Here is a 24,258-nt window from a genome sequence, read left to right on the forward strand (position 1 = left end):
TTTGGTGTCCGAGCTACGAGGACCCATAATACTTTTTCAGAAAGGAAACGATGCCACGAGATGGGATGAATTTTGATCATCCAGGGTCACTTAGGCCTCTAAATTAGTGTTTTAAGTTTTGTAACAAAAATCGAACTTCTGATTTTCCATCAGATTAATGTTTAGTTAATATTGTTTTAATTTGTGCAAGTCTTTTGAGTTGGTCCAAGCGTTTGTAAACTTTAATTGTCTCTATTTCTCTTCAGTTTCTTCATTTATCTGTCTTTAATTTTGATTGAGGCTGAAACCTGCAACTAGCTACAGTCCAAAAGACTTGTGCTTTGTTTACTTTGAAGTCTTTCCACATCTGTATAGTAGGACCATTGGCCAGCCAATTGGGTAAAAGGTGCTCAAAGACTTGCGCTTTTTTTGCATTGACTTTTGCGTGTTGATTTTGAAGTCTTTCCACATCTGTCTAGTGGGGCTAACCGGCTAAAAGGCTATTGACTGACTAATAAAGGTGCTCAAAGAAAGAAAGTGAGGAAGAGGGCGCAAAATTTCACCCCAACACACAAATACCAGCATAGCCAAGTGGAAGAAGAAAGTAGATGATATGTCATGCTGTGGAATTGTGATATTGTTGAGTTGATTTGTTGATTTATAGACTTTGAAGTCTTAGTCTTTTTTTCCAAATTTTGCATTGATTAGCGTATGTGAAAATAAAAATCTCACAAACCATTTTTTTTTAAAGAATACTAATGAAAATGGCTTGAAAACTTTGAATTTTAATGATAAGGACAAAATAAAGGGTAAAATGAATAATATCAGCTTTGACTTTTTAGTGTAAAAATGTGATTTTTCGTTAAAATGAACAGTACCGGGAGCTTTTCGTTAAAACTTCCTTTTTTTTATTGACAACGGGACATAAGCCTGAAAGAAAATCAAGATTACATAAGAATATCATGAGACCCATCAGACTCCAACTATATTTGCAACTTATCCTTTATCAACAAAAAGTATAAAAGAAATGTACATGTGAACAACCGGTAAGCATTAGGCAACATCCTTTTCTGTGCAGCATAGAACATTCAGTTTTCTCCGAAAGATACAGAGAGGAAGAATGTCCCAAATACTGAGTTTGGGTAAAAGGAGAAACTGCAAATAAGGAAGGATACCCCAGATGCTGATTCTGGGAACACGGAGAGGGTTTTCTGGGAAATAGCCCAACAAAGCATGACATTATTTTTCGAAAATTGATATTAGTAGGGAAAGCACAAAACTTGATAAATTAAATGAAAATTTTACTTCAACCCAATAAATATTTTTTCTTCAATAATTCATAGAATCCACTATATTGTCACATACTATAGCTATGCGTTGGTCCAACACTAATTTTTTTATTTGGCCTAAAACAAAAAAAACCAAAACTTCAAATTCAAAATTAGACAAATAAATTTAACGGGTAAAGATTTTAGAGAGACAAAGTGAGAGAGAAAGAGAGAGAGAGAGAGAGAGATAGGGGGAGAACCTTGAGCGAGGAGGCAATTGACGGTTTCGTTGGAGGAGAACATCAGTGCAGTTACAATTTTGTCAAGCTCTGCACCAACAATTAAAAACAGATAAAACCATCAAATAACACCTTATCCTTTATCAGTCATCTCAGGCATTGATTCTAGGAAGATTCTACACCACGTAGCACAACAAAATGTAATTTGACAAAACAAAAAAATGTATCCAAAATCTACACAAAAATACATTCACCATTATTACCTGAAGCTCGGCTGCTTTCTCTACTTTTCAATTCCACTTCTTGTGCCTGACCAAATATCAAAAAATTGAAATTACTTTCTTTCGAAAACTCAGTAATTCACATAATTATGTCTACATTATAACCATTTCTGTAAGAATTTGAAATTAATTACATTTAAATATTACAAAGTATTGTATAAACACTGGGACAAAAACCTAGCAGCAACGAATGCAAAATCATTCACAACACAGAACAGAAAACATTAACTCACACAACATGATACAAAATCCTAACACACTAATTCATACAACATTGTATAGAAAAGAGTGAACTCAAGATTAATAAAGGCAAACCAAAATTTAAGTGTTCATAGACAAATCAGCAATGAAAATGCGGAGAATCAAATAACAAAGTTTTTTTAATTTCCTCTTGTAGCAATAGATGATTACCAAGCATTACACTCTAACTTTCAGTCATGCTTAAACTGATATCCCATCTTTCCTTGTAACTCATCTTTCTTTTCATGGATATTAGTTTTTGTTTCTACATTTAAACAAAATGGTAGCATGAAAAACTCATTTTGCCAAATTAACAACCCTTAACAAATAGCTTCTAGAAAAGGTCAAAGTGAATAAGATCATTTCAACCTTTAGCTCTAGAACAATTCATAAAAATCTACCCAATATCAAAATTCCCGCACCATTCTTTGTGATATTATTTCAGGCAACCCTACTTCACCTCTATACATGGAAATGGTCCTATTTATGCTGCATCACACGTTAGCAAAACCATATATTAATTGAAAAGATAATCATCAAACCTAGTTAGCTAGTTAAATTATTTGTTAATTAAACGTACTCGTGGCTTGCAGATTGGCAGGCCATGCCAGAGGGAGAGAAGATGATCATGAGGGCAACTTCAGCATCGTAGAGGATAGAGAGGTCAACAGCCTTCTTCAAAAGTCCATTTATGCGTTTGCAGAAGGTAACCTCTTAAGTCTCACAAAAAAAATAAAACCATCCTATTTTTTTACTACATAAACAACAAATCACAAATTTAACACTTGCAATGGTATACGAAACCAACCGTAAACGAAAAAGAGAATGTTGAGAAAATAACCCAGATGAAGGCAGCTTTGGAGAGTTTAGAATCCAAATATGGTATCAACAGCCAAGATATGTTCCATGTAATATCCTTTTATAGATCCCAAAACAAATACAATCTGCACAATCAAGTTTCTTGTTATAGCCAAAAGAGAATAATAGTATGCAAGGTAGTGCATCTCAAACATTAAATGAATAATTCAGATAAAATGAAATCACAAAAGAACCCAGAAATTTAAAGGAAAAATCTTTATAACTTAGCATCCTGACCGCTTTGAATCAAAAACGTTTAGCACAGAGAGTGCACTGCAATTTATCTCAGGTAAAACCCTAAACCTATCTAGACCTGTAAACGGGTCGGGTTTATTGGGTTTGGGTCGGGTTCAACCTTAAGTTAACGGGTCACCCGAACCCAACCCGTTAAGCTAACGGGTCACCCGAATCCGACCCGTTAAGCTAATGGGTCACCCGTTAACAACAACAACAACAACAAAGCCTTTTCCCACTAAGTGGGGTCGGCTATATGAATCCTAGAACGCCATTGCGCTCGGTTTTGTGTCATGTCCTCCGTTAGATCCAAGTAATCAAGTCTTTTCTTAGGGTCTCTTCCAAAGTTTTCCTAGGCCTTCCTCTACCCCTTCGGCCCTGAACTTCTGTCCCGTAGTCACATTTTCGAACCGGAGCGTCAGTAGGCCTTCTTTGCACATGTCCAAACCACCGGAACCGATTTTCTCTCATATTTCCTTCAATTTTGGCTACTCCTACTTTACCTTGGATATCCTCATTCCCAATCTTATCCTTTCTCGTGTGCCCATACATCTCACGAAGCATCCTCATCTCCGCTACACCCATTTTGTGTACGTGTTGATGCTTCACCGCCCAACATTCTGTGCCATACAACATCGTTGGCCTTATTGCCGTCCTATAAAATTTTCCCTTGAGCTTCAGTGGCCTACGACGATCACACAACACGCCGGATACACTCTTACACTTCATCCATCCAACTTGTATTCTATGGTTGAGATCTCCATCTAATTCTCCGTTCTCTTGCAAGATAGATCCTAGGTAGCGAAAACGGTCACTTTTTGTGATCTTCGCTAGATTGCTCCGGTCATTAGTGTGGATAAGTATATAAATGGATAGAGATAGGAAAGCAAACACAAGATGTACGTGATTCACCCAGATTGGCTACGTCCACGGAATAGAGGAGTTCTCATTAATTGTGAAGGGTTTACACAAGTACATAGGTTCAAGCTCTCCTTTAGGGAGTACAAGTGAATGATTTAGTACAAATGACATTAGGAAATATTGTGGGAGAATGATCTCGTAACCACAAAACTTCTAAGTCCCGGAGTGTGGTATCGGCTTGACTTTCCTTATCTGTCTCATAGGTAGATGTGGAATCTTTTCTGGAAGTACTCTTCCTCCATCCAGGGGTGGTATCTGTAACTGGTGGAGATGCACAAGGTAATGTATCAATGTCACTTGAAGCTTACTTGTAGTTTCAGGCTTGGTCAAGCGCGATACAAACCATGTAGTAGGAGTCCCCCAAGTCGCCGAGCTAGGGGATCTGCTGAAAGAGGTAACAGACAAGGTAAGCAATCAGAGCTCCGGCTGATTGTTCACATTCTCCCTATCTTGCAGGCAGCATGAAGGATAAAGAGAAGAAAAATGAGAAGAGATGATATGGGATACTTTTGCTTTTGAAGAAGTAACTTTCCACAGGCTTATTCTTGAACTGGGCTGGAGGGTTTTCTGGTTTCCTCCAAAGTATAAGGCCGACTGAAGAATTTGAGGGTCAAAACAAGTCCATCAAATCTAGAGTACGTTCGACCCTGCTGATATGGGATACTTTTGCTTTTGACAGAGTAGTGGATGTATCGGCACGTGTGCTGTTACGCTTGTCTCCACATGCTTCCTTGTATCCTTCTCACTTGCCCTATATGTTCCTCAGGCAGATGCGGTATCTTCCTTGGAAGCATAAGATGTTGAAGATGAGTACTCGAGAGCAATGCCAGGGTAAGGGGTTCCAGGCAGTCAGTTCCTGGCTGGAAGCTTGATTCCAAGTGCTGACTGATTGCTCTCTTTCTCCTTGTCTTGCAGGTAAGAACAAGGCCAAAGGAAAAGACAGGGAAAAAGCATGATATGGGATACTCTTGCTTTTAACCCTGATGATATGAGATATTCTTGCTCTAGTATAGCTTGTTTACAGAGGTATTATCGGGGGGAAAGAAAGCTGAATATTTCGAAAGGCTTCGTTGGGAGTGCCCTCTCAGATAAGAGGAAGGGTTGAGCATTTTTGCAGGTCTGCCTGTCCGTTGGGAATGGAGGTCGACATATATAGGAGTCTCCCTAACATCAAGTAATAATGCTATTCCTTTACCCTGCTTGGTCATAGCACGGTAGTGGGAGCTGCCAGCTTCACAAGTTTTAACTCTGTCAGAGCACTTTGAAAAAGTGGTCTGTGGTATCTGGAAAGCTGATGTTGCGTGTGAAGATTACAGACAAGCTTTATCCAAGGAGATCCGGCTCTTGAAGTTGGGAAAGTGGTGCCTCTTCGGTTTTCGAACAAGCAATCCTGTCGGGGATCTGGCTCTCGAGATTCGGAGAACGATGCCTCTTCGATTTTTGAGAAAGCAATCATGCTGGGGGTCTGGCTCTCGAGATTCGGAGAGCGGTGTCTTCGATTTTTGAGAAAGTAATCATGTTAGGAGTCTGGCTCTCGAGATTCGGAGGGCGGTGCCTCTTCGATTTTGGAGCAAGCAATCTTGTTGGGGGTGTTTTCTCGAATGTGAGTAAAGGTTGGGCATGTTTGCTAGTCTACCTTGCCACGAAGCACAGAGGATGACACACAGGGACTTTCAAATTATCCAGCAGTGGTACTGTTCCTTTACCCTCTCTTCGATTTTTGAGAAAGTAATCATGTTGGGAGTCTGGCTCTCGAGATTCGGAGGGCGATGCCTCTTCGATTTTGGGGCAAGCAATCTTGTTGGGAGTGTTTTCTCGAATGTGAGTAAAGGTTGGGCATGTTTGCTAGTCTACCTTGCCATGAAGCACAGAGGTTGACACACCGGGACTTTCCAATTATCCAGCAGTGGTACTGTTCCTTTACCCTTGTGGGTAATAATATGGTAGCTAGGCCGTCAAAATTTATGTGTCTAAACTTTGTTAGTGTTGTTTCTTTGCTATTCTTTTACCCTTTTTGGTCAAAGCGATGTAGTGAGAGTTGCAAGCTTCACGTGTCTCGACTTTGTCAGAGAACTTTGGCAAAGTTATATGTGGTACCCATGAGCTACTGTTGCGTGTGGGAAGTGGGTGATTGAACAGTACGATTCATGTGCTTTCTACTTCGCCAGAAATCTTCGACAGAATGCCCATAATTTCCGCAAAGCTGAGTGTGCGTGTGACAGGTGCTGACAAGGCTGGAAAAGTAGTCTCAACTTTGTCAGAGGACTTTGGCAAAGTTATATGTGGTACCCATGAGCTACTGTTGCGTGTGGGAAGTGGGTAATTGAACAGTACGATTCATGTGCTTTCTACTTCGCCAGAAATCTTCGACAGAATGCTCATAATTTCCGCAAAGCTGAGTGTGCGTGTGACAGGTGCTGACAAGGCTGGAAAAGTAGGTGCCTCTTCGATTTCTGAGATCGACCCTCGTGGTCTCTGAGCAGCCCAGCTTTTGAGAAAGCAAACCTCTTCGATTTCTGAGATCGGCCCTCGTGGTCTCTGAGCAGCCCAGCTTTTGAGAAAGCAAACCTCTTCGATTTCTGAGATCGGCCCTCGTGGTCTCTGAGCAGCCCAGCTTTTGAGAAAGCAAACCTCTTCGATTTCTGAGATCGGCCTTCGTGGTCTTTGAGCAGCCCAGCTTTTGAGAAAGCAAACGCCTCTTCAATTTCTGAGATCGACCCTCGTGGTCTCTGAGCAGCCCAGCTTTTGAGAAAGCAAACGCCTCTTCAATTTCTGAAGCTTCGTCGAGTGCAGATTTTTATAGAGGCTGACATTAAGTTCCAAAGCACACTTGAATATCCACCAGTAGAAGCTCCATTCTTGCACTTCTAAGATCTTGATTTGTCCGACCTCTTCTCTTTTCTACACCTTTGAAAATGTCTGGCCCCTCCGACCGTCGTTTTGACTTGAACCTTGTTGAAGAGGCAGCCCCGCCTTCTCCAGACAACATATGGCGCCCATCCTTCGTCTCCCCTACTGGTCCTCTTACCGTTGGGGATTCCGTGATGAAGAATGATATGACCGCTGCGGTAGTGGCCAGGAACCTTCTCACTCCCAAAGATAACAGACTACTTTCCAAACGGTCTGATGAGTTGGCTGTTAAGGATTCTCTGGCTCTTAGTGTTCAGTGTGCAGGTTCTGTGTCTAATATGGCCCAACGCCTATTTGCTCGAACCCGCCAAGTTGAATCATTGGCGGCTGAAGTGATGAGTCTCAAACAGGAGATTAGAGGGCTCAAGCATGAGAATAAACAGTTGCACCGGCTCGCACATGACTATGCTACAAACATGAAGAGGAAGCTTGACCAGATGAAGGAATCTGATGGTCAGGTTTTACTTGATCATCAGAGATTTGTGGGTTTGTTCCAAAGGCATTTATTGCCTTCGTCTTCTGGGGCTGTACCGCGTAATGAAGCTCCAAATGATCAACCTCTGATGCCTCCTCCTTCTAGGGTTCTGTCCAGTACTGAGGCTCCGAATGATCCCCCTCCGGTGCCTTCTCTTTCTGGGGCTCTACCGACTGCCGAGACTTCTCCTAAGCAACCTTTGTGAAGGCTCCCTCTTGTTTGTTTATTTTGACTCAAGTATATGTACATATTTGTAATTTATCGGGGATATCAATAAATAAGCTTTCCTTCATTTCAACGTATTGTGTTAAATCACCAAAGCCTTCTTCGCTAAGTTCTTTGAATTTTCTTTTGTTGAAGCTAATTATTATTATTTTTTTTTGCATAAAGTTTATTTTTTGTTGTCAAGACTTTACTAAAATTATTAAAGCATCCTCAACTAACGGGTGCTAACGGGTCTTAACGGGTTGACCCAAAGTGACCTGTTATTTAACGGGTTGTTAACGGATTCACCCGTTAGCGACCCGACCCGTTAAGCATCCACCCAAACACTAATATTACCGGGTCGGGTCCAAAATGCCAGGTCTAAACCTATCAAGGCACCGTCTGTGATTTTTCCGTACTGAGTTATGATAAATAATAAAATCTAGCTATGAAGTTTCACATGCATGTGTCTCTGTGTTACATTCTTCTTCTCGCTACTTCTTTTTTATTGGAATTATGTGTTGGTTGTTGCCCAAATAGAAATTTCAATTGGTTAAGTTTTGAGGGCTGGAAATAATATTTTCCGAGCAAGAAACCAGAGGTAAATAAATAAAACTGTCGATCGAGTGCAAGTTGTCCCCTAAGCAATTCTTAAGCCAATGTAATTGGCTTCAAAATTCTTAGTTCTCTTCAGATAAATTTTTGGTTATTGTTTCTCTCTTTCATGCAAGCTTACATCAGTAAAGGAAGCCAGAGATTTTTACCTTTTACCTTGGGTCTGAGATCCTCAAGTCGTGTGCTCTCCAAACGGTTCCAGAAAACAAAAAGCACCTTTTCCGGAAAAAGCACCAATATTCAGACATTTGCACAACTAATGGTGCACTAATTGAGTTCCCAACCTATAAGGATGCTAACTTCATCATATACAGTTAAACACATTTCTTTCCGAAATTAAATTAAGAAAAAATTCGACATTCACATGCCACTACAATTACACTGTTCCATGAAGTAATCTTACTATCGCAGCCAAATTGACACAAAACATGTAAACTGTCCTTTCGAAAACAAAATCCCCCCCATTAATCATATACTCATTTAACACTCTATATACAGATTACAGAGTTTCAATCATTTTCTGAAAACAACAAACCCAACAAACAAATATAAAAAAATAAAAGTAACTAAGTTCCCAATAGTATAATCCATCAGAAAAATACAAACTTGCACACGTTTAAGGACCATGAGAAAGAAGCAGGGTAGTTCCAGTAAAATGAAAGCAAAGACCACAAAAGTAGGAAAATGAAGATGCCAAAAATGCAGAAAACCACCAAATACACATGCAATTTGGTTTGTCCAGAACTAAGAATAAGGCATACTTTTCCACAATTGTACAAATTTGGATTAAATCGAAGGCCACCAGAGTGGTAGTAGACATTCCGCATAACGGAGTTCCCGGTTAGGCCGAAGATGTAAACAGATACAAATCAATTCTAGGCGTTCAAAATTATCACATACTGGTGGTACATTGGGATAGCCACTGGGGAAGCAAACATCAAAGAAGAAGAGACCATCATGGTAAGGAGTACCCTCCACCCCAACAATTACAGCTCTCACACAATCCATTATTGTCTCATAAGCTCTAACAAATATTGTATATGTGGATGTCAATGAAAAGGGGGTAAGCACATCTGAGTTTCTATAGTACAAACACCAATCCAACAACTATAGTCCATATATTCTCAACTCCAAACAAAACCAAATTAATTACAGCAGTCAGCATCATGAAATAGTCAGTGCAAAATATTTGATAAAAATGAATAGGCTAAGTATGGGAAAACTTCACTACTATTAATTCAAAACAGTTATTTAAAAGGAAATTCAAAATAAAAAACGGAAGAACTTGCCTGGCAAATCCTTCTTCAGTATCTTCCACTCTTCCTGAATTCTATTTGCCACAGACAGAATTGTCGGAGCTTGGGAACCGAATCCATCATTGGGAACTGTCATATTCGAATGTAAGGGTTTTCTTGAAATTGAGCAACAATAGTTGCTTGCTGGTGTTGAATACACTGGTGATGAATTGTAGGGATAGTACTATTAGAACAGGTAGTAGTGATAGTGGAGACATTGAACAAGAATAGGAGGAAGAAATATTAGAGCAACATTTTCATTTTCCAGACGCTTAATTTGCTAAGCTTAATTAGCAGAGAAAGTAATCAAGAACAATTGAACAACGCATAATGGTTGGGTGACTTCTATAGGCATGGCCATTGGCCAACAATTAGTAAAAAGGCGTCAGGTTTATGTGCTTGACTATGTCCTCTATGGGGTTGGCATTAAATTTTCAGGGCCATTATAAATGTAACCTAAAGCAGGGGCTAGAGGGACCTTTTTTCCACAAAAAAAAAAAGGAGATAAGACACGTTTTTTCAAAAAAAAAAAAAGAGAAGAGTATTCTTAGGACCATTATAATGGCCCTTAGAATTTAATGACAACCCCATAGAGGACATATTCAAGCCACATAAATCTGACGCCTTTTCACCAATCGCTGGCCAATGGCCATGTCTATAGAAGTCACCCGAGTTGTTCAATTGTTATTGATTACTTTATCTGCTAATTAAGCTTAGCAAATTAAGCATCTAGAAAATGAAAATTTTGCTTCAATATATCTTCCTCCTATTCTTATTCAATGTTTCCACTATCACTACTTATGCTAATAGTACTATCCCTGCAATTCACCACCAGTCTATTCAATACCAAAAACTGTTATTGCTCAATTTCAAGAAAACCCTTACATTAACGAGAAGAAATTCATTCTGAACAATTCCAGAGCTTGAAGGGGTTTAGAGAAAAAGCTGCTGCTTCTGGGTTTAGAAAGCAGGGAAGAAAGTGCCAGAAACTAAAACCCCACTAATCATTTTTTACTTCAGATTCTCAGATTCGCACTTTCTCGTTGTTTCTCCCCTTTTCTTGTTAGCTCAACAAAACAGATATCTTCTGAGTTCCCTTGCCTCTGTCTCCATCCTCAACCCACTTTGATTGAGACCGACGGAACACCTTATCTGCGATGGTCAACACGTGCACGGGAGAAGCGGTGGCAACTTCGTAAATAAATCGAAATTTCCAATCTGAAGTGAAGAGGCGGTGGCAATTTTGTAAATAACTCAAAATTCACCCCAATTCACTGTTCATTTGTGGTTTTGACACAAGCGATACTAGGAGAGAGAAGATCGAAGACCTACACACGACTGCCCAAACGACAATTTATATGAATACGAACTCGATTGCCTGGTGCAGTTTCAATATCACATATCCCTGCTCAACTCTGGCAATCTAAATAGACGGACCAAAATTTGAACACATAGACGGACCAAAATTTGAACAATCACTTTTTAAACAAGCTGGAAAGCTCACCCTTCTCCTGCATGGAACCTAGAATATCACAGCCCCCAAGCCCATTCACAAATATCTGCGGGAAAGTTGGCCAGTTACTATACTTCTTCAGAGTCTCCCTCAATCCACTATTATACTCTTCATCAAGCACATCAACGCTCTCATAATCCACCCCCTGGTTTTCAATAATGCCAACAACCCTCTGCGAAAATCCGCACAATGGGGCACTTCTCGAGCCCTTAATAAAGGCCACGACTTTGTTCTCTTTCACCAACCGGTCAATGGCACTGTCAGCTGCACATTAGGACGGGGTGTTAGGCCGGAGACCAGGCTTCTTCTTCCTTGGTGGTGGCTTTCGGACCCATATGGCATTGCCTGATTCATTTCCCGGAGGAACCTTCCCGGTTGCTTTTATGTGTTCTTCCATCCATGATTTCCGAGCTTCGTTAGAACCGCCCTATCTGGTTCATCTACCACCCCAACCTACAGTACAATACCATCACTGTTAGTAGAGCAATATTACATAGTTCCTTGTACATTTATACTAGTTTTGCAGTACCGATTAAACATTTCGATTCGATCCAATAAACTTCTATCCTGTAGGGGAAAAAAACACTTCTTTCACCAGAGTATGCATTTCCCACACAAATCAATAACAATGTGGATTAGGGATTTGTAGCTCAGTTGGTTGACTAGGCCGAGTTCCCGAGTTAGAATTCCCTGTCCCCAATATCGCTTGTATTACAAAACGAAAATTGAATTGAATTGATATTATTTATTGAATTCTTCAGTTCACAATAAATTGAATTTAACTCTTGAATCAATATATAGATGTTCAATTTCAAAAATAAAAAAATAAAAAAATAAAAAATAATAAATTCACAAAAACTAAACTTTAGTAACAAATAAAGGTCCCAGAAAAAGTCCGTACCTTGACGGAGTAGCAAAGCTCTGGCAACGACTTCCTGTGTCAGAGAACACTCGCCACTATGTTCCTCGATAACCCGACGAACTGCAGCTCGCCGTTCTGATAAAAAAAAGGGCGTAGATCCCGGTCTCCGCTCCCTCCGGCACGGGGATTAGATCGGCCTCTGCCAGAGTACTAACCGGCGAAGTGATGACCAAAGCTCGAGCCTTGGTTGCGGTGTAGGGTTTGAGAGAAATGGAGGGAAAGGCGAGGGCTTTGGAGGGTAAATTGAACGAAGGATTAGGGGTATTTTGGGAAGAGTGAGAAGAGAATAAGCGGACAGAGGGAGGCGACAGCACTGGTTGGTTGGACATCAACAGATATTGTTGAGGTAAGGGATTCGGGCTTTGACCCGACTCAGCTATTTGCGAGTAGCTAGTGGGGTTGGGCCTAAGAGTCAAGGACCTAAGGAAATAGATAACATTGAGCCCGTGTTAGTCAAGAATCGATCACTATTACGTGTGAAAGTTAAAATGTGTATCAATATGTGATTGATTTATAGGGTTATATTGTGTATGGAGTTTGATGGAATCTGCTTGACTCTTAAAATCAAGTGTATTTCAGATAGACTTTTATGGAGTAAAATCACCTTGTATTGAATAAAAACTTAAGAAATGCAAAGGGGATTCTCTCAAAATTGGAACTCTTTATCACCTCGCAGTTTAACGTCAGTTCCCATACCAACCTTGTAAAACATAGTACCAAAAATATGAGGTGGCAAAGAGTCTCATTTTGAGTGAAGTGAGAGAATTTTGGTTGCATTTCTCTAAAAACTTTTTATGATTTCTAAAAAGTCAATAAAAATCTTATGATATTCAAATATGACATAGTGTATTCAAAATTTAATTGATTTTAAAGGATTTTTAAAAAATTCATAGACCTTCATGTATCTTTATAAGGTATGTTTTTTGTTATTGCAATTTCAACTTCTCCCCTTAAAATTTTGATGGACTTTCATAGACTTTGATACTCCACCACCCACCATGATGCAATAAGGACCACTATTTTCACTTCCACACACCATTCCGTCACCACCACCCAGGGTCGACCAAGCTAGTGTGGGATGACGGACCGTCCGGGATCCAAAAAAAGTGGGGGACCAAAATTATTAGAGTGGTACATTCATATGTATTTTTCATAAGAGTATAAATTTATAAAAGTTGGCTAAATGATCACCAAGTTTAATCATAGATAGTGGTTTCTTTTGTTTGAAGTTAACAATGAGGTCTTAGGTTTGAAACTCATTTATTTACTTTCAAATTTTTACAAATTTCTTTTCATAAGAGTATAAATTTATAAAATTTGGTGAAATGATCAAGAGATTTAACTAGAAGTGGTGGTTTATGTTGTTTAAAATTAACAAGAAGGTCTTTGGTTTGAAACGATATGTATGCTTTTTTACTTTCTGTTTTTACGAATTTCTTTTCATAAGAGTGTAATTTTATAAAATTTGGTTAAATAATTAAGAAGTTTAATGAGAATCAATGATTTCTGTTGTTTAAAATTAATGAAAGGTCTTGAGTTTTGGGTTCGAAATGCTATGTGCTTTTTTATTCTTTCCAATTTTTACAAATTTATGTTTGGTTGTTAATTTTTTTTTAATTACTAACTAGTTGTTATGTGGGTTGTAGTTTTTAAACATTCATTCCAATTCAAGTCTAACTTTTAACAAAGACTAATGTGTAAACTAAATTTGTAAATTATATAACGTGTCACCAATAAAAAAATAAGCACGTTTATCCAAATCATACTTGTGAAAGCAAATAATTATTCTTATTCGAAGGCACATTTTTTTTGGGTCTCCTCTCCCAGACTTAAAATATCAAGACCTGCCCTACCCACCAGAGTATACTTTCTATGATGGAGTTGGACCTTACAAGTTGATCATGATTTATATTAAATGCTTAATCGTATGACAGATTTGGAGTAAAATTGCAGCTAACTTCAAACCTTAAATTAATGCTAAGCAATCATAGACATGGAAGGACTATTGTCGTACTTGAACATGATGTCAATGTTAGGTTGGATTAATTTTCCACGCCAACAGCATCATACCATTTACAAGTTGCTGCCACCCCAAATTTCATGTACTTGTTTGTTCATGCCAGATTTGCTAATTCAGACTTTTCCATATTTCGGTCAAAATCTCAGAAGTTTATATTCGTATTTTAGAATTTACAGTTTGTTTTTTGTGGGTTCAGTCAGGATCTTTAGGTTGGCCTATCAGTTCTCCAGAATCATACGGTTCTATTTTCGTTCATTTGGTTCAGGACTGTATCATGTGGAGGTTACCATGTCTATATCAACTGCATCAAGAGTCTCCTCCCGATGTATATGACAGTATTACAAACACGACTATGCGAGAATGTTAAATCGCACTCACAATATGTGATTGATTTAAAATGTTGTTATTGAGACATCTTAAATATAAGTGAACTTCTTGAGTCTAGTCATAGTAGTAGTATTATACGAATCAATCACACCACTACTGGGGAGGTTAAAATGTTTTGACAAAGGACGGAGTTTGTGTTATTTTAGATGGGGGAGAGTTAAAAAGAGGAAGCGTCATTTAATTAAAAAAAAAAGTGATTGGAGAGTTGATAATTCAGAGGTTAAAAGATTATTCATTGCTACTATATCCCAAAAGTGAGTGTTTTGGATTTTTCAGGATGTTCGCATGAACACTACTTTCATTTGGCAACACGGTCGTAGAAGAGGTGTTCCTTTCTCCCACTACAACTTCAAAAGTCCAAAATATTCACTTTGGAGATATGGCAGCGGCGAAGAATCATTTAACTCCTGAATTACTAGTTCTCCAATCAATTTTCTTAATTAAATGGTCCTTCCTTCTTTTAACTCTCCTGCATCTAAAATAACACCAACTTCATCCTCAACACACACTCACAATACATAATTGGCTTAAAATACTAATGAAGTAACATTCTAAATATAGGTAAACTTCTCGAGATGACGATTATGACGATGTGCACCAAGCATATATGTGGTTACTTATATACTGCTGCTACATATCGAAAATTCAGTACAAGTACCTCAACATGCTCTCTCATCATTCAATCAATAAACCTTTTAACAACCTGAAAATGAAATATTTCTAAAAGTAAACCAAAAGAAAGGCATTTGTTGATTTGGCTGCTGATTACTACAACCAACCGAGAGACATGCACTTCATACAATTCAAGCTACGTAGTTAGTCTAATAGCAAGACTTCAATAGCTGATACTGAGATTCTAACATGCAACCGAGTGTAGATCATCATATTTGTATATTTTCATTATGTTTCACGTGACGAATACTAGTAAGATGAAATACACTCGGTTGAACTAGTGGCGACGCTATATGTAGACTAGATGTTGTCATGGCTGCCTCAATTTTCATGTGGCTCCATGTAATTATAATAGAAAATGGTCAACAAATGTGTTTTTGGCCCTCCCAGATTCTTTAGGTGACCTCGACCATTAGGTAAATCCGGGAATCTCTCCTTATATAATAGTTATTTACGAGTGTGAAGGATTTGTTCCTTTTAAGACCATTTTCAAAGGAGATATCACATCCTAAGTGGAATGTCATGTAATCAATTTTGAAGGTAGGAGCAAGCTCCAATCGATATATCAATCCTATGTGGATTGACATATGAGAAAAGGTAATGTCAAATCATTTTTAATTATTTTATTGTGTGGCTCTTATTAATGCACCAATTATAGATCTTGAAAATTTATTTTAATTGATTTCATTTTAAAATGAATCCTACAAATATCATACATAACAAAAAAAAACATATCGGTTGGAAAAAGAGAAAATCTGACATTGCCATGTCACCCATCAAATTTAACATTTAACATTTATCTTTTGACATCTCCTTTAGAGATACTCCAATCGGATTATTTTTTTGTACATAAAAAGTTTAGGAGGGGAGGCTACCCCATTCTAGGGTTAGGGCATGCCACAACCCTCTTTGAAGACTTATAAATGGGGTTAGCTCCATTTTTTGTTTTTACAGATCGCCCACCAAGAGTGATTACTGGCAGCGGGACTCAAACCTAAGCCTTAATTTAGCGAAGAGAACGAACCTTACCAACTCAACCAACCCTCATTGGCAATTAGATTTACATAAATACATAGACATACATACATACATACATATAGATATACAGACATCAATATATATGATATATAGATGAATCCTACTACATAGCCAAATAAGTCAAAAGTGAGTGAGATAGAGAGAGGCGTGGATTCTGAACTTTTTTGCATATGAAAACAAAAACATAGTTGTTGGATGATCATCATATAAGCTATGGCTAGCTCCCCACTATATCCATTTGCACAGGACACAAAAGGAACGCGAGATGTTAGCCTTGCAACTTACCCCTAAACATTAAATAATTTAAAAAAAAAAGTTAAAAAATTCCCACCCAACCAATCCATTCCTTTAGCTTTACTCCTACTCAAGAACCCTATATAAAATGTTCCCCCAAAAATAAAACACCTCTCTCACTAAGTCCTCATCATTCTGTTTGTACACATCATTTCATATAATCCTCCCTTTTCTTTCTTCTCCCACAATCAAAAAGCTTTCTGCAGTACTCTACTCTCTCCCAACCATGAGCTTCCCTCCTTCTGCATCAGGCGCGATGAAAGCAGTTCGAGGAAAGCTACATTTTCCTGTTATCATGGTTTGCGCTATCGCCTTTATCAGTCTCCTCTACGCCGAACGAACTAGCATCATTCTTTCCTCCAACCCTTTTTTCAAAATTAAATCATGTTCCAAACCCGAAGCCATTACGAAAAATAGTAAGTCTAAATAACTATTGATTTTTCTTTTTCCTGTTGAGATTTTTTTTCCAACAAAGATTTCCTAATTGATTTTTGTGGTCACCAATCACTACCAAACAGAAAACAGAAATGCTACCGAGGATAAGTTAAGGGATTCCATATTAGATGATAGGTTTGCTTTCAACCCCGAGGAGTGCAGTGTTGAGAATGGAGAATGGGTGTTCAACCGTTCGATCAAGCCTCTTTACTCAGACAGAAGTTGCCCGTATCTTGATAGACAAGTTTCGTGTGTCAAGAATGGACGTCCGGATTCTGGCTATCGCTACTGGCAATGGCAGATTGAAGATTGTACATTGCCAAGGTTGACAACTTACAATGCATGTCAAAACACATCTATGCACGTTTGTGCAGACTAGAATTAATGTTGATATATTTATTGGGAGATATTATTTACTCCGAAAAAATCATCTTTCATCTTCCCGATTTCAAATTAAAGGGAGGTCGAGTGCATAATGACTATTTCGGAGTGGTGATAATATGCAAGTTTATGGATTTATATATACTTAATTACTGCATGAACTATTGTTTTTCTAACAGGTATTTGTTTCCAAGTTTATATGTAGATTTGATCCAGAAGTTACACTTAAGAAACTCAGAGGAAAGAGACTACTTTTTGTTGGGGATTCTTTGCAAAGAGGTCAATGGCAATCTTTAGTCTGTATGGTCGAATCCATCATACCCGAGAACCAAAAATCCATTCAACGAGGGCGGTCTCATACAGTCTTCAGAGCCAAGGTAACGTATAATTCTTAGTTTTTGATCGGTTGAACCAACGATTAAACAAAAGAGATGAAGCTAATCAAAAGTTTTCCTTCTTCAGGAGTATAATGCTACTATTGAATTCTACTGGGCGCCATTTCTGGTTGAGTCCAATTCTGATGAACATATAATAGGAAATCCAAGGGAAAGAATACTAAAAGTGGATTCAGTTGCCAAGCATGCGAAATACTGGACAGGAGTTGATATCCTTGCGTTCAACACTTACGTTTGGTGGATGAGCGGCTACACGATCAAATCATAGTAAGTTTCTCACAGAATATGCATAAATAGAGTCGGTTACTAACTTCTAACAAATAATAGAAAAGGAGTGACATTAAAGCAATGAAGTGCACTAAACAGTGCTTTATATACGGCTTATTGTCTATTTAGTTAACCTCTTCTATTATGATTAAAAGTCATGACCCATTCTATTTGTGCATATTTTTCAAGAAAATTAACTATGCCAATGGATTATTGTCATTTTCTTTTCGGTTTAAGATTGATCAATTGAGCAACAATGTGTATCTGAACACAGCTGGGGATCGTTTCCAAATGGTGAAGAAGGGTATGAAGAATTGGATGCACCGGTTGCCTACAGAATGGCATTGAAGACATGGGCAAACTGGGTCGACTTAAATATCAATCCGAACAAGACTCGTGTTTTTTTCACTACTATGTCCCCTACACACATGAGGTATCTCTCTCTCACACAACTTGTTATGATTAAGCACAAGATAAAAATTGAGTGTTTTTTACTAATTACTTGAGTAACAAGTTAAATCTCTAATTCTACAGAAGTGCAGACTGGGAAAATCCAGATGGGATGAAATGCTTCAACGAAACAAAGCCGTACATGAAAAAGGGATTCTGGGGAACAGGTTCGGACAAGAGGGTCATGCGCGTGGTGTCCGAAGTAATCCGCAAAATGAAAGTTCCGGTTTCAGTACTTAATGTAACGCAGATGTCAAATCACAGAGTTGATGCTCACACAAAAGTTTACACCGAAACCGGAGGCAACCTACTAACTGATGAACAAAAGGCTGATGTGCTGCACAATTCAGATTGTATACATTGGTGCCTTCCTGGAGTTCCAGACGCATGGAATCAAATTTTTATGGCACATTTGTAGCGCTACGAACCACATGTAAATCTGCAGCGCTATCAAACAACAAGAGGCAGAACAATCGAAAGTAACACGTTTCTACTTTCTGATCAAGTTCTTGTCTCATTTTTTTTTTTTCAGTTGTAATGAATTGAATTTGTACAGCAAAAGCTGCTGAAGCAACTTCTTAGTTTCTTCAATGTTCTTGTGTTTTGGTAACATAATGCTGCAATGTAGCAAATTCTAATTTATCCAATAAACTAGGTCATGGTGATTGGTCTGGAGGACTTACCAGTTACCCCCCTTGACAGGACGGGGGATGTTTACTGTTGTAAGTTGTAACAGGAGCAGGTAAATTTTTGGCTGATGTACCATGGTAAATTGCCCTGCAAGTCATGTTTCTCAACATTAAACAGAGGTAAACTAAACAATCCAACCGTCCAAATTCGTACCATCCACCATCCTAATACAATCGCCTCCTCGCGTGCTGACACATGACGAAGTGCTCCGAAAGTACGCGCTGTATACAATTGTTACACCTTCGACTATTTGGCTTCAAATTGAATGTTTCTGGTATTGTATCTTGTAACATCTTGTCCAAAAAGTTAATGCATATTCTATGATATTCTGATCTCACTATTTATTTTTTGACAAATGATGGATAATCTACACTAAATTCATCAAACTACAGAGAGCAGGAAGAGTCTGAAACACATTAGATTAAAGTGGAATGCTCTACCGGTAAGGCAATCCACCACTTGCCGAGCTCAAGCTTTATTCGACAAAAAGGGTACGGTGACTGTTAACTTGGCATACCAACAAAAGTTTGTGGTGTTATAAATAGTCAAAAGTTAGAGAAATAACCTTTGCTAAGAACAAGGACGAAACCACCACAAAAGTATTGCAAGTATTAGAAAATGAGGAATACTGAAAGTATTATACTTCTTCTTTTCTCTTTCTGATGTTTTGTCACACTTTGAACAACCGAAGTGCTCTATTTATAGAGCCACCTCAACGAAAACTTACAAAATTTACTATTAGTATGTGAAACTTTACTATACACATGTGGGCAAACATACCAACTGTTTACAACACTCCCCCTTGGATGTCCACATATTAACATCAGTGCCTCGTTAAAACCTTACTTGGAAAAAACTAGTGGGAAAAAAAAACCATAGCGAAGGAAAAAGAGTACAACTTTACCTGGATTGTTGATATGGTGTTAAGCATGCTTACGTTGCCTCGTTAAAAACATTGATAGGAAAAACCTAGTGGGAAAAAATCATAATCGAAGGAAAAAGAGTACAACATGCATGTATCATGGATGCTCCCCATGAATTGTATCTCCCCCTGATTCCGCATTCTTCAAATTTGTAAGCCGATGTAATCCGATTCCCTGCACCAACTTCTGAAATGTGCACTTTGGTAGAGATTTGGTGAACAAGTCTGCTAAATTTTCATTGGAACAGATTTATCTGACTTCAATAACTTTACCCTTCTGAAGCTTATGTGCACTGAAAAATCTTAGAGATATATGTTTAGTCTTATCACCCTTGATAAATCCTTCCTTCATTTGGGCGACACAGGCTGCATTATCTTCATGGATGACAGTTGGAGTGTCTGTCTTTGAAGGTAGACCACATGAATTCCGGATGTGATGGATCATTGATCTTAACCAAGAACATTCACGACTTGCTTCATGTAAAGCAATTATTTCCGAGTGATTGGAAGATGTAGCAACTAGCGTTTGCTTCGTTGATCGCCATGAAATTGCAGTATCTCCATTAGTGAACACATATGTATTTTGTGAGGATCGGAGAGAAAACCAGCATCTACGTATCCAACAAGGATCTGGTCATTTGTGGGCTTGTCTGAGTAGAAGAGACTCATATATGTTGTCCCACGAAGGTATCGTAGAACATTTTTTACTCCCTTCCAATGACGAATTATTAGAGCAGAGCTGTACCTGGCTAACAAGTTAACTGAAAAAGCTATATCTGGTTTAGTACATTGTGCTAAATACAATAAAGCACCTATTGCGCTCAAATATGGTACTTCTGGACCAAGGACCAGTTCATCATCTTCTTTTGGACGGAATTGATCTTTCTTAATGTCCAAAGAACGAACGACCATTAGGGTGCTAAGTAGATAAGCATTGTCCATGCCAAATCGCTTCAGTATCTTTTCAATGTAAGCTGATTGATGGACCAAAATTCCATTAGCACAATGCTCGATCTGCAGGCCGAGACAATATTTTGTTTTTCCAAGGTCTTTCATTTCAAATTCGCTTTTCAGATATTCAGCAATTTTATTGAGCTCTTCAGGGGTTCCAACTAGGTTCATATCATCAACGTATACTGCCACTATAACAAATCCAGTATTTGATTTCTTAATGAACACATAAGGGCAGATGACATTGTTGGCATATCCTTCTTTAATCAAATACTCACTGAGACGATTATACCACATTCGCCCAAATTGTTTCAGCCCATATAGTGATCGCCTTAATTTGATTGAGAACATACCTCATGGTTTGTTAGTTGCTTCAGGCAACTTAAGTCCTTCTGGGACTTTCATATATATGTCAGTATCTAATTCTCCATATAGATACACGGTGATGACATCCATAAGTTGCATGTCAAGTTTTTCTGAAATCACCAAACTTATTAAGTAACAGAACGTAATTGCGTCCATTACAGGAGAGTATGTCTCTTCATAATCAATTCCAGGTCTTTATAAAAAACCTTGTGCAACGAGTCTTGCTTTATATCTTGCAATCTTGTTTTTCTCGTTGCGTTTCCTTGTGAATACCCATTTGTAACCCACGGGGTTTACAACAGGCGGAGTTTGGACTACTGGTCCAAAAACATTTCATCTTTCCAAGGAATTTAATTATGCCTGGATTGCATCTTTCTACTTAGGCCAATCTTGTCTCTGTTTGCATTCTTCAATAGAGCAGGGCTCAATGTCATCGCTTAATGTAATTTCAGTGGCTATTGTAAATGCAAATATGTCGTCAATGATTATTGCATTTTGATCCCATAATTCATTAGTACATGCATAATTTATGGATATTTCTTTGCTTTCATGTACTTCCGTCTCTTCAGTGACAGGTGTCTCATTAAGGACATTTTCTTTTTCTAGAAGTACAGAGTCATGAATTGAGGATTTATCATTCATTTTCTTTTCCTGAATGATTTCATTTGGGTTCAACTGTGCCCTCATCTTTCTCTTTTGAGGGGCTGAATCTTTTGAATTTGGGGATCTACCACGCTTCAGGCGTGCACTAGATGAATCATTCACTGCCACTTTATTTTGTCCAACAGGGACATCAATTCTTGCAGGTGCATTTGCAGCTGGTATATGTGACTTTGTCACTTTCGAAGCATCATTAAATGCATCTAGCAGTTGATTAGCAATACCTTGAAGATGAACGATCCTTTTCACTTCATTTTCACATTGAATGCTTAGTGGATCAAAATGAGATAAGGTGGGAACAATCCATGTTAGCTCTTGCCGTTCTTCTGGAACAGTCTTTTCTCCCCCTAATGACGGGAAGACTGTCTCATCAAAATGACAATTCGCAAAACGAGCTGTAAATATATCACTCGTCAAGTGTTCCAAATATCTAATGATAGATGGTGAATCAAAACCCACATAAATTCTCAGTCTGCGCTGAGGTCCCATTTTAGTTCGTTGTGGCGGTGCAATATGCACATAAACAGCACAACCAAAAACTCGTAAATGTGAAATGTTTGGCTGATGTCCAAACACGAGTTGTATTGATGAATATTGGTGGTTGGTTATGGGTCTCAATCTAACCAATGATGCAGCATGTAATATGGCATGTCCCCATGCAGAGACTAGTAATTTCGTTTCATGAGCAGAGTGCGGGCTATTAATTGAAGCCGGTTGATAAATACCTCTGCTAAACCATTTTGAGTATGGACATGAGGAACAGAGTGTTCAACATCAATGCCCAGTGCCATACAGTAATCATCAAATGTTTGAGATGTATTCACTAGCATTATCAAGTCGGATTGACTTAATGGGATGATTTGGGAATTGTGCTCACAACTTAATTATCTGAGTAAAAAGTCTTGCAAAAGCTACATTTCGAGTAGACAATAGGCAAACATGTGACCATCGGGTAGATGCATCAACCAAAACCATAAAATATCGAAATGGTCCACAAGGTGGTTGAATAGGTCCACAAATATCCCCTTGAATTCTTTGTAAAAATGATAGGGATTCATCATCAACCTGTAGTTGTGATGGTCTAATTACCAACTTCCCTTGGGAACAAGCCTTGCAAGGGTTATCATTTGAGACATCAATGTGTCTGCTCAATAATGGATGTCCATTAGAGTCGGCAATGATTCTACGCATCACAGTATATCTTGGATGACCTAGACGGTCATGCTAAAGCATGTAAACCTTTGAATCAATGAACTTCTAGTTCATGACAGTATATGCCTCAACTGTCTTTATGTATTTATAATGCAATCCACTCGATAAACCATGCAACTTCTCCAATATACGCTTCTAGGTATCATTAGAGGTAATGCATAAATATTGCACATTTTCTACACTTTTCGTTTCAATGTGGTATCCATTTAGACGTATGTCTTTAGAACTCAACAAATTTTGAATGGATCAAGTAGCATATAATGCATTCTTTATGGACAATATTGTTCCATTTAGTAACATAATCTGGGCTTTTCCTGAGCCTTCAATTACATCTGATTGCCCTGATATTGTTGTTACCTTTACTTTTGCAAGTACCAAATTCGAGAAATACTTTCGATCTCAAAGTATTGAATGAGTGGTTGCGCTGTCTGCAAAACAAAAGTCTCCGCCATTACTCTTGTTTTGAGAATAACCATAATTTTTATCCATGTTCTCTGAGTAAAGAAAAAGCAGTTTATTCATACTGGAATACTACTTTTATTGAATTGAAAATGCGAGCATTAAACCACAAGTACAAATAACAAGAGTACATTAAACATAAATAATTCAATCGGACCCATAAACTTCATTCATTCTTTCATTAATAAAGTATGTAGCATCCAGGTGGGTTGTGTTTAACTGTCCTGATAAATTGGTCATTGGATCAGGTGTTTCCATTGGTTGAGCCTGGTCGAGGAAATTGATCTCGACACCCTTCTCCTTGAAGGAGGCTTGATACAGATCCACCAGATGCTTTGGGGTGCGACAAGTACGCGCCCAATGTCCGTTGCCACCACACCTATGGCAACCTCCTTCAGGATTTCTAAGAGTGTTCATATGAGTTTTTCCTTTCTGGCGATTTGCATTTTTAAAGCTCAGGCCTGGATTATGCGTTGGAACCTGTTGTGAAACTGGACACCATGGTTCTTGCCTTTCCCATTCCACTGGCTTTGCTTATGGCCACGTCCTCATTTGTAATTATTGTCACAGAAGGATATGGTATTCCTTTCAAGGGAAGCAGCATTCACTTCTGGGAACAATGTTGATCCCGTAGGTCGAGAATTATGGTTTTTCATCAGGTGCTCATTGTTCTGTTGAGCTACTAGGAGCACATATATCAGCTGG

General features: G+C 38.5%; 1 protein-coding gene, 1 non-coding gene and 1 pseudogene across 3 annotated transcripts; 1 reads left to right on the forward strand and 2 right to left on the reverse strand.

Moving 5' to 3' along the window:
* Positions 1 to 1,506: 1,506 nt before the first annotated feature.
* Positions 1,507 to 9,652, reverse strand: LOC103426315 (uncharacterized). 2 transcript variants are annotated; one of them, XR_011580145.1, is made up of 6 exons: positions 9,514 to 9,652; positions 8,374 to 8,508; positions 2,849 to 2,951; positions 2,588 to 2,682; positions 1,750 to 1,795; positions 1,507 to 1,576 (listed from the first exon to the last, which is right to left on the reverse strand). It is a non-coding gene; the product is annotated as an uncharacterized protein (transcript). The 2 variants fall into 2 exon arrangements; XR_011580144.1 differs by having other exon boundaries at positions 2,588 to 2,720.
* Positions 9,653 to 10,356: 704 nt separating this feature from the next.
* LOC139187434 (bifunctional monothiol glutaredoxin-S16, chloroplastic-like) lies at positions 10,357 to 12,356 on the reverse strand (annotated as a pseudogene).
* Positions 12,357 to 16,484: 4,128 nt separating this feature from the next.
* On the forward strand, positions 16,485 to 18,960 carry LOC103426030 (protein trichome birefringence-like 3). The gene is made up of 6 exons (XM_008364123.4): positions 16,485 to 16,781; positions 16,884 to 17,124; positions 17,387 to 17,558; positions 17,644 to 17,843; positions 18,118 to 18,276; positions 18,378 to 18,960. Exons 1-6 carry the CDS (start codon positions 16,592 to 16,594, stop codon positions 18,709 to 18,711), a joined length of 1,296 nt encoding a protein of 431 aa, XP_008362345.1. The 5' UTR covers positions 16,485 to 16,591; the 3' UTR covers positions 18,712 to 18,960.
* The last annotated feature ends 5,298 nt before the right edge of the window (positions 18,961 to 24,258 follow it).

This window comes from Malus domestica, chromosome 04, assembly GCF_042453785.1.
Source record: "Malus domestica chromosome 04, GDT2T_hap1".
NCBI classification, from domain to species: Eukaryota; Viridiplantae; Streptophyta; class Magnoliopsida; order Rosales; family Rosaceae; genus Malus; species Malus domestica.